This window comes from Chanodichthys erythropterus, chromosome 13 (genome assembly GCF_024489055.1).
Source record: "Chanodichthys erythropterus isolate Z2021 chromosome 13, ASM2448905v1, whole genome shotgun sequence".
Classification (NCBI taxonomy): domain Eukaryota; kingdom Metazoa; phylum Chordata; class Actinopteri; order Cypriniformes; family Xenocyprididae; genus Chanodichthys; species Chanodichthys erythropterus.
Genome location: NC_090233.1, coordinates 54,010,259 through 54,022,126, shown reverse-complemented (window position 1 = coordinate 54,022,126; position 11,868 = coordinate 54,010,259). Strand labels below are relative to the sequence as shown.

Sequence of the window (11,868 nt, the reverse complement as noted above, 5' to 3'; positions counted from 1 at the left end):
AATGTAAACAATCATCGACATGACGTACAAGAGGAAAAACACCACCGGCTTCATTCATATTAAATCCGCTCATATAAACTCACTGAACTGAAGGAAATGATTGTGATTTCTAAGTTGTTTCATGATTAAGGCCGTTAGTAATCTTGTTAGTAGCTGATTTAGTCACAAAAATATAATGACTCTTATTTATAGATGTATATATATATATATATATAATAAGTAAACAAATACTTTATTAATAAATCTAAATTACATCTATGATACATCTGATATTTACATGGAAGTGATTCTTCAGGAAATGAAGAAACAAAGTGTTTCGTTTGTCCAGAATGAGCAGGAAGTGGTTCAGAATCCATCATTGTTAAAGCAGCCGCGTGATGATCATCTGAACGCACAGAGAAAACGCCGTGAAGGCGGGGCTCGTCCACGAGGAGGAGGAGCCTGAGAACGTCCTGTCGTGATTGGCTCTGCCATGCTCCTGTGGGTGTGTCTGGACAGTGATGTAACCATTGATGATGCGGACGAGAGGGGGCGGAGCCTCGGCCGTCACACTGTGAGAGAGAGAGAGAGAGAGAGAGAGAGAGAGAGAGAGGGATCAGTTATGATGGAGTGAGAGAACTGATGAACCGCAGAAACATGACAGACACGTGTCCTCCCGAAAACTGTTTTCCAGCACAAACATCTAAACATTCTTAAATGTCTGAAAAAAGTGTCAAAATGAAGTGAGTTTGTGCTTAAAGGTGCCCTAGAACCAGTTTTCACAAGATGTAATATAAGTCTAAGGTGTCTCCTGAATGTGTCTGTGAAGTTTCAGCTCAAAGTACCACATAGATTGTTTTTAATAAATTTTTTTAACTGCCTATTTTGGGGCCTCATTAACTATGCACTGATTCAGGCTGCGGCCCCTTTAAATCCTCGCGCTCCCCGCCCCCCCCGAGCTCTCGACTATAATACAGTGCATTTACAAAGTTCACACAGCTAATATAACCCTCAAATGGATCTTTACAAGATGTTCGTCATGTATGCTGCATGCATGCGTCGGATCATGTGAGTATAGTATTTATTTGGGTGTTTACATTTGATTCTGAATGAGTTTGATAGCGCTCCGTGGCTAAAGCTAACATTACACACTGTTGGAGAGATTTATAAAGAATGAAGTTGTGTTTATGAATTATACAGACTGCAAGTGTTTAATAATGAAAATAGCGACGGCTCTCGTCTCCGTGAATACAGTAAGAAACGATGGTAACTTTAACCACATTTAACAGTACATTAGCAACATGCTAACGAAACATTTAGAAAGACAATTCACAAATATCAGTAAAATATCATGATATCATGGATCATGTCAGTTATTATTGCTCCATCTGCCATTTTTCGCTGTTGTTCTTGCTTGCTTACCTAGTCTGATGATTCAGCTGTGCACAGATCCAGACGTTAATACTGGCTGCCCTTGTGTAATGCCTTGAACATGAGCTGGCATATGCAAATATTGGGGGCGTACATATTAATGATCCCGCCTGTTACGTCACAGTCAGTGTTATGTTGAGATCCGCCTGTTCTTCAGAGGTCTTTTAAACAAATGAGATTTATATAAGAAGGAGGAAACAATGGAGTTTGAGATAGAGGGCTGCATTGGGATTGAGTCCCGCCGGGTCCCGCGGGATCCAACGCAAATCTCGCGGGAGCGGGTGGTTTGAATTTTGCTGCGGGCGGGAATGGGCGGCTAAAAAAAACACCGCGGGATAGGGAGGTTGCCTAGCGACATGATGGAGAAGATGTCAATAGATGATGTAGAAAAGAACCTCAAACGAGGTATTTACAATGGTGGAAGTTCAACAAAGAGCGCTTCCCAGCGCTATCAAAGCTGGCACGTTTCATCTTTAGTATCCCCGCATCCAGTGCGCCTTCAGAGCGGGCCTTTAGTGTCTGTGGCCGCATCTTGGAAGAGAGACGCACGGGATTGGGACCGCAGTCGATCAGCAACATTCTCTTCCTCCACAGCAATATTGCAAAGTGATTCATTTGTTAAATTCATTCGTTAACGTTGTTTATTTTATGTTATTTATTACTGTTGTTTTTTGAGCACAGCCCCTCGTTGCCATTTGTTAATTAGGTCAAGAGGCGTGATGATGCCAGTGTTATTGAGCAGGCTGCCTAAGTTTGAATGTTTTTATTCTGTATTTTTCAAACAGAATACCTGCGACATTTGGCTAATAATTGTAAAACTGCTGTTTTTCATGTAGCCTAGTTTATCATTTTATGTTTTTTTTTTTTTTTTGCAAAGCAGTCTATTTTTATGTGCAAAGTTTTTGATAAAAACGAAATTGTATTTGAATGTATTGTGTGTCTTTTTTTTTTTTTTTTTTTTTACATGCAGGCCAGGGAAACGAAACAAACAACCCCATGAATCTCTTTAATAATATCAATACAAATACGTGTTTTTTTTTCCTGCGGGACGGGAGAAGACACAAAATCAATGCATCTCTATTATTGTGCGGGAATAAATTCTCAGAGTTTTGCGGGTGCGGGCGGGAGTGGACATACATATTGCGGGAGCGGGCGGGAGTGTAACACATACGTTGCGGGAGCGGGCGGTAATGGTTAGAAATTCGGCGGGCGCGGGCGGGAGCGGGATGAAGAAAGCAGTCCCTCGCAGGGCTCTAGTTTGAGACTCACTGTATGTCATTTCCATGTACTGAACTCTTGTTATTCGACTATGCCAAGGTAAATTCAATTTTTGATTCTACGGCACCTTTACAACAAGAAATATGGGGTCAGAAAAATCCACTTTATTCAAAGTGAAATCAAGGTTATTTTTTATTTGTTTTTGTTTTACGCAAATTATTTTTTTTATTAATCGAGTCTTAATATCTTCAGTCATTTCTCTTCTCCAGTAAATGTATCTTGATTTAAGAATGTTTAGATATTTGTGCTGGAAAACGAGACAGAATCACTGAGGAAGAACATGATTTTGCAGTGCATGAAATATTGGAGCAAAAACACGTGCCTTCATCATCATCATAATCCTCTAATGGTTCATTAATCCAATTTATTATTTGACAAGTGAATCAGTTCCAGATCAAAACCGAGACCTGAACGAGAACATCAGAAGAACTCGAGCTACAGATCCCGAGTCACATGTGGTTTCGCTCAAACATCACAATCTTGGAGTCTTCAGTCACATGACCGGCTGAAATCTGTACGTTTATGAAATATGAAGCCGGACTAAATGTCTGTCTTTTCCGTGAAGGAGGGAAAATAAATGGAGGTTTAGAGTCTGTCAGACTTCATGAGACGGACGGGAAACATAAATAAAGAGTTTCAGAATTTCATTCACGTCCTCCATCTGTGTCAACACGGGCTGAACATCTACAGACGGAGCTCTGGCGCGTGTCCTCGCTGGAGTCCAGACGCGCGGCGGACGCTTCTGCTCGTGTTCTGTCAGACTGAAGCGGCCCGTTTCCCTCCACGGGTAAAAATAAATGAAGTCTATATGCAGGAGCTTCTGTTTGTTTTGAGCGTCTGGACCTGAACCGGGACTTCATAAACAGTTTATTATAGAAATATTGCTTTTACTCAGAAGTACGTGGGCGACTGTTGAAGTAAACTCAAATTTCCAGACTCATGTCATCTGATTTAAAGAATGAATCTGTTAGAAACGAGACACACACACACACACACACACACACACACACACACAGCTCATAGATTGAGGTTTCCAGCAAATCTGATATTCTCTATTATGATCTGCATGTGGAAATAAATTGGCTACATGTCTGAATTCACTCGTGCATCAGTCTGGAGCGTCGGCCGGAGCGGCAGGATGAAGAATCATGTTAGAGATGTGCATGAAGCCGGCGCAGGACGGGACGAGTCAGGACAGACGCGCTGAAGCCCTGCGGCGTCTCTCAGGAGTCTCACCTCGACTCCGGCCGACACTCGAGACCAGATCTAGACATGGTTCGCACACAACACGAGAACTCCTGAGGAAGCACTGACGTGTTTTAACCTGTGATCGTGTCAGGACCAGCGTTAATATCAGTAACTGAAGCCACAGAAAACATTTTCATTACTTGAAATAAAATAAACATCTACTGTCATTTCAGTAGTTGCCAAAAAACATTTCTCATTTTCTTTTAGACTAGGTACTAAAACACTTAAAACTAAATAAACTAAAACTACACCTTAATACAAACTAGACCTATTTAAAAAAAAAAAAAAACACTTTGCAATAAGGTTTCATTTGTTTGTATTATTTAATGTGAACTAAAAATGAAAAATATTTCTAAAGCATTTATTCAACTTAATGCTATTTTTGAAATGCACTAATACATTATTAGAAACAAAAGTTATTAATATTATTTAATAAACCTGAGCTGACATGAACTAACAATGAACAGCTGTATTTTTTTAACTAACCTTAACAAAATTAATAAATACTGTAACAGACGCATTGCTCATTGTTAATGCATGAACTAATGTGACTTCACTGTAGTGTTACAACAAAAATAATAAAAATGACAAAAACACATTTTCATTATTTGAAATATTAACTGAAATAAAATTAAATATTTTTAAAAATTATTTTACAACTTATTTAACTTAATTCTAAAATAAACTAAATAAATGAACCAAAAGCTATATACACATTTAAAAAACAAAAAAATTACAAAAACTTTAAAATTAAAATGAAAAAAAAAAAAAATAATTAAAATCTAATTCAAAATATATTAAAAAAAACCTAATAAATATGACAAAACTGTAACTAAAACATTTTTTTATTTTTTTATATATATATTTATTTATTTTTACACATTTTTAAAAAACCTATAATAATATACGACGGGGAGTAAAATAACTCTGGTGGTGTGCCTGTGCTCGTGTGCGGGTCGTGACCTCATCTCACCTCTCCTCCATCCGCACCCAGAGGTCGTTGAACTGCCGGTGCCGCTGCTTCTTCTGCTTGTTGCGGCGTTTCTTCTTCAGCTTGTGCTCCACCTTCTCCAGCAGCTCCAGGCTGTCGGCCAGCAGCAGCTCCTCGTCCTCCTGCAGGCGCGGCTCGTGGCTCTCGTGCAGGAACGGCTCCAGCGCTGCGTCTGCGTCTGCGTCCGCCGGCTCTCCTGACCTCCAGCTGGACCTTCTGCCACTGCAACACACCACAAACCGCTTTATCATACCTGAGAGACTCACGCTGAATCTGCTCGACTTTTGACTAGGTTTGTGTTCACAAGAATTCAGCTGGAGTACTGTTGAAAAACTGGAACTGGATTGATCTGAATGATGACTCTATTGTGTTTTTAGAGCTGAATTAGTCTCATATTTGATAAGGTTTGCATCATTGATTCTGTTTATCACTCTGAAGCTGCTTTGAAACGATCTGTACTGTATAAAGCGCTGTAGAAATAAAGCTGACTCGACTTGAGTTTCTACTTCAGTCATTTGCAGAGAAATCAAAAAACACACATCGATTAGAGTCGATGTCGTTCCTGTGTCCGGCGTTGCGATCGACAGACGGCTGGTTTCTTCACAGCATCTGCTCCTGATCAAACCTCCACAGACCTGCTCATTGACTGTTGAAGCATCGCAGGAATTTATTACAAACGCTCCGATGCAAATGACCGCCGGAGCCATTTTTATAATGGAACTTTCCAGATCTCGGGTTTCCAGTGTCTCCTTCAATCTGCCAATCCATTCATTTCACAGAGCCACTGCGTGTGTGTGTGTGTGTGTGTGTGTGTGTGTGCGTGTGTGAGAGATGGAAACACATTCCAGTTGTCCTGAATATTCTGGATGATGGTTTGATAACAGGACAGGATTGTTTCTGTTTGACACTCGTTCACACCGGCTCCGTCTGGATGCTGTTTTGGTGATGATGGACGGAGTTAATCTGACGTGAAAAGAGCACAATGAAGGAATTAAGAGTTCTGATCACGACTGATAACCACCCATGAGATGAAGAGCAGCGCGGCTCTAAAGATGATCAGCACAGAAACAATCCGTCACCACACTTACAGTGTCAGTCTGTGGGTCAGTGAACCGGACGCTTTAGAATCAGACGCATACGTTCTTACATGAGTTCATGAGTATAAAGGACCAAAGTCACAAAACACATAGAATCACAGCAGCGTCACTGTTGTGTCTGTAATGCCTTACTGTTCTGTTACGAGATTTAAATGTCGTTCGGTTTTGTTGTTGTTACGAGATTTAAATGTCGCTCGGTTTTGTTGTTGTTACGAGATTTAAATGTCGCTCGGTTTTGTTGTTGTTACGAGATTTAAATGTCGTTCGGTTTTGTTGTTGTTACGAGATTTAAATGTCGCTCGGTTTTGTTGTTGTTACGAGATTTAAATGTCGCTCGGTTTTGTTGTTGTTACGAGATTTAAATGTCGTTCGGTTTTGTTGTTGTTACGAGATTTAAATGTCGCTCGGTTTTGTTGTTGTTACGAGATTTAAATGTCGCTCGGTTTTGTTGTTGTTACGAGATTTAAATGTCGTTCGGTTTTGTTGTTGTTACGAGATTTAAATGTCGCTCGGTTTTGTTCTGTTACGAGATTTAAATGTTTTGTTCTACACTGTGATTTTTTTTTTTGTGTTGTTGACAAACTGAATCACAGCATTACTTTCTGTGGTCAAACAGCAGGATTCACGTCATGTACTGAAGCCAGATGACTCTTTTCAACACAACACTAGATCTCTGTGGAACTGGTGTGTTTCTTGTGCTGATCATGTGTGTTAAACTGACCTCCTGCAACCAACACACGCCTAACCAGAACTAATCACTGGCTCTAACACGCATCACTTCCTCCAGACGAATTTGACGCTCACTGCATTCAGAGCACACTGACTTTAACTGTAACACACTCACACTCTTCATATTTCTGCATATGTTGTGATGAAACCCATGAGCCCTTCACACAATGAGCCCCATTCTGACCGCGGCGGAGACCCGGGGGACCGTCATTATGAGCTCACTGTGTGTGTGTGTGTGAGTGTAGTGTGTGTGTGTCTGTGTAGTGTGTAGTGAGTGAGTGTGTGTGTGTGTGTGTTACCTGTGGAGCGGCTGTCCAGCAGGTGTGTGCTCCACCTCATATCCTTCACGCCGTAGAACGTCTATCACAGTGTTGTTTCCCAGAAAATGTCCTGCAACACAAACACTTGACCTTTAGTCTCTGAACTCTGTGTCTGAAGTCTGTCACACACACACACACACACACACACACACACACACACACACATGTTTGTTTTTGTGAATTGTGGGGACTTTCCATAGACTTCAATGCATTTTACACTGAACAAACTGTACATTCTATCCCCCTACCCTGCCCCTACCCCTAAACCTAACCCTCACAGGAAACTGTGCAAACTTTTACTTTTTCACAAAAACTCATTCTATATGATTTATAAACCCATTTACATTGTGGGGACCGCTGGCTGGTCCCCACGATGTAGGTGAACTCAGGTTTATATTACATCATGGGGACATTTGGTCCCCACAATGTAATATAAACAAAAGCACACACACACACACGCACACATACACACACACACACATACACACACACACACAGCCTGCAGTGCGGAAGGAGTCTGTAATATTAGATGACTTTACTGTACTGATATTTCCTGCTGTCACGTTACATGAAGAGTGTGTATTGTGAGAGTTTCAGGTGATCAGATGCTGTGATGTCAAACACTGGCAGATTAAGTGTCAGTCACTGATCTGGAGGGTTTGGGTTTTTGACGGTACACAAGATTCCAATTCCAGTTTATTTATATTATATGATATCCTAATAACCTCTCTGACTTATGAAAGTGAATCAGGTCAGCGATTATATGGAGGGTCAGTACAATGCAGTTAAATAAATTAAAAAAGAATTAAAAACAAACATTAAAAGCTTAAAATTAATTCTTTAAGAAACCAGTAACCAATGCAGCGATCTTAAAACGGGAGTATTGTGGTCATATTTTCTGTGTTCTGGATCATCTGTTCAAGATTTAGTTTTGAGCACCATAACAGAGTTTCAGAAGTGTAATCGAGTGAAAATAAACGCATGAATAACATTTCCCAAATCCTTACAGGCTAAAAAGGCTTAATCTTAGAGATCACTGACTTCAGCTGAAGCGCACAATCTCCCATCATGCATCTGGAACACACTGAATCAAGAGTTCACTCAGTCAACACTGTCTTATAGAAGAGACGGTTCTTCCCTACTTTATCATTAATGGAAAACACTGACTAAGATGTTAAAGTCGCATAAAAAATTAAAGTTGCACTGGTTTTTTCTTCTCTATTGTGCTGTATATCCGAGTGAAACGCTTCTCAAACAAGAACAAATGTAGGGCGGGGCTTGATTTTGTCCGTGGGGAATTGATTGGATGGTTCTGGTTTGCTATTGGTGGATCTCATGTGAGTGACAGGTTGCCCCGCCCTCGTCATCAGAGAAGAGAAGAGATGCTGCAAGAGGATATTCTCATTCAAGATTATGAGGAGCATGAATTGAACACAATAATGATAAATCATTTAGAATAAACACTGCAATATTTCATAAAAAACGAGAATCATCTATTTTGATTTCATGGTGACTTTAGGCAGCAAGTTTCGTCATTGTACGGGAAACACACCCCTGAATGGCTGTATTGATCCGTTGAGCAAACGCCAAAGTCAATCTGCAGAAAGCGGCGTCCGTCTCACGTGTAGCTGATGGACGGCTGAGATAAGGCCTCTAACCACCTAAAAGCTTTTATTCAAAACTTCCTGAGCTCAGGCTTTTAGCGCGCTTGTTTTCTTAAGGGGCCGTGGGCTCGGCGCTATACTGAGCGTATTCATGCTGTCAGCTGGCGACGCTCCACAGACACCCGTCCATTCAGAGTCCAGGAGCCTCCAGAAAGACGCCTGTGTCCTTCAGCCTTCACTCCAATTATTAGAGCAAATGGCACGTCTTAAACTGAGCTTCTTTTCCATACGCCGTCATATTTATATTAGAGACGTTGAGCTGGAGCGGAGAGGTGCGTGCTGGGTAAATAAACGCGGCGGTGTGTGGAAATCTCCCTGAACACACAGACCCGCTCGCGCTGCTGCTAAACACTGTGATTGACACCATTAACCGGTCTTAACCAGGCCTCGTTCACACAGCAGCGAATACGGTTATCAATCCTTAATACGGTCACAAGACTTAATATCTTCAGTCATTTCTCTTCTCCAGTAAATGTATCTTGATTTAAGAATGTTTAGATATTTGAGGAGGAAGAACTGAGGAAGAACATGATTTTTTGCAGTGTAATGTGCAACTAGTATTTAAGCAGATTATTAATATTAATATTAAGCAGATGCTGCTGTTTTCTGTGAGAGAAATAAAGCAGCGATCCGTTTCATTCACCCGCAGAAACCTCAGAGTCAGTAACCAGAGAGGACATTTCCAGCTAATACTCGTCTCGTGTCTCATTCCTCTTATATTTAGCCTCGGCTTATGGGCAGATTATGGACTTACTAAACCACGGCCGTCATTTGTCTTTGTCCACAGACACGGAAGGCTTTTACATTTACATGTATTCATTCAGCAGACGCTTTTATCCAAAGTGACTTACAAATGAGGAACACAACAAGCGATTCATCTGGAATTAAACTCAATGAAGAACAAGAAGAAGGAGCGTATGATTACACATGGGCTTCTTGCATCAATAAAACACTCTATTACTATCATTAGCCTGTAACTATTATCTGATCCCAGCAGTTAACAAAATATTTAAATCTCGTAACAGAACAAAACCGAGCGACACTTAAATCTCATAATTGAACAAAACTGAGTGACATTTAAATCTTGTTACAGAACAAAACCGAGCAACATTTAAATCTTGTAACGGAACAAAACTGACTGACATTTAAATCTTGTTACAGAACAAAACCGAGTGACATTTAAATCTCGTAACAGAACAAAACCGAGCGCCATTTAAATCTCATAACAGAACAAAACCGAGTGACATTTAAATCTCATAACAACAAAACCGAGTGACATTTAAATCTCATAACAACAAAACCGAGTGACATTTAAATCTCATAACTGAACAAAACCGAGTGACATTTAAATCTCATAACTGAACAAAACTGAGTGACATTTAAATCTCGTAACAGAACAAAACCGAGTGACATTTAAATCTCATAACAGAACAAAACCGAGTGACATTTAAATCTCATAACAACAAAACCGAGTGACATTTAAATCTCATAACAACAAAACCGAGTGACATTTAAATCTCATAACTGAACAAAACCGAGTGACATTTAAATCTCATAACAACAAAACCGAGTGACATTTAAATCTCATAACAACAAAACCGAGTGACATTTAAATCTCATAACTGAACAAAACCGAGTGACATTTAAATCTCATAACTGAACAAAACTGACTGACATTTAAATCTTGTTACAGAACAAAACCGAGTGACATTTAAATCTCGTAACAGAACAAAACCGAGCGCCATTTAAATCTCATAACAGAACAAAACCGAGTGACATTTAAATCTCATAACAGAACAAAACCGAGTGACATTTAAATCTCATAACAACAAAACCGAGTGACATTTAAATCTCATAACTGAACAAAACCGAGTGACATTTAAATCTCATAACTGAACAAAACTGAGTGACATTTAAATCTCGTAACAGAACAAAACTGACCGACATTTAAATCTCGTAACAGAACAAAACTGACCGACATTTAAATCTCGTAACAGAACAAAACCGAGTGACATTTAAATCTCATAACAACAAAACCGAGTGACATTTAAATCTCATAACTGAACAAACTGAGCGACATTTAAATCTCATAACTGAACAAAACTGAGTGACATTTAAATCTCGTAACAGAACAAAACTGACCGACATTTAAATCTCGTAACAGAACAAAACCGAGCGACATTTAAATCTCGTAACAGAACAAAACTGAGTGACATTTAAATTTCGTAACAGAACAAAACCGAGCGACATTTAAATTTCGTAATTGAACAAAACTGAGTGACATTTAAATCTCATAATAGAACAAAACCGAGCGACATTTAAATTTCTTAATTGAACAAAACTGAGTGACATTTAAATCTCATAATAGAACAAAACCGAGCGACATTTAAATTTCGTAATTGAACAAAACCGAGCGACATTTAAATTTCGTAATTGAACAAAACTGAGTGACATTTAAATCTCATAATAGAACAAAACCGAGCGACATTTAAATTTCCTAATATTTAATAGGATACTGACGTACAATTTCACATGCGCTTCATGCATCAATAAAACACTCTATTACTATCATTAGCCTGTTACTATTATCTGATCCCAGCAGTTAACAAACCCCAAAACTCAGTAAAGGTGGTAATTATGTTGAAATTGTACAGACTCGCCCGCGTCTGAGAGACTGAGCTTTGATATTTAACAGCCCGGACAGACCGGCTCCTACACTAACCTTTGACTGACCTGCGATCTGGACAATACCAGAGCAAACTAAGCACTAGGTCAAAATGACAAGCCTAACGTCTGAGGAGATGCTAATCCTACAGGACCAGAGAGAAACGTGGTGAAATAATCATTTACTGCCACTTCAGAGCAAATGAAACTAAAAATGAGTACTTGAATCATGCAACAAGTTCAGTGTGAAGGGAAACTGATCCAGCCAGAAATATTCTTGTTCTGGAGACACACATCTCATAAAGTCATCTGAACACATTGCTGGAATTACCTGCCTTGGAAAAGGCTGTATGTCTAATGTTATTCCCATTAAAAATGCGCTAGAAACATGCATGAATGCACAAGTCGGAAATATGTCCGATACAAAGAGCTTCCAAGGACACACCCTGGATCTTTAGTGGTGAGTT

At 39.7% G+C, this 11,868-nt stretch overlaps 1 protein-coding gene across 1 annotated transcript in view; it reads right to left on the bottom strand.

Annotated features, from left to right (window-relative positions):
- Positions 1–361: 361 nt before the first annotated feature.
- Positions 362–11,868, bottom strand: part of trabd2a (TraB domain containing 2A) — a 36,878-nt gene continuing 25,371 nt past the window's right edge. Inside the window, exons 5-7 of the mRNA XM_067408280.1 lie at positions 7,053–7,143; positions 4,910–5,149; positions 362–551 (exon numbers count right to left, since the gene is read on the bottom strand). Coding sequence (XP_067264381.1) covers positions 362–551; positions 4,910–5,149; positions 7,053–7,143 — 521 coding nt within the window. The remainder of the gene's footprint in view (positions 552–4,909; positions 5,150–7,052; positions 7,144–11,868) is intronic.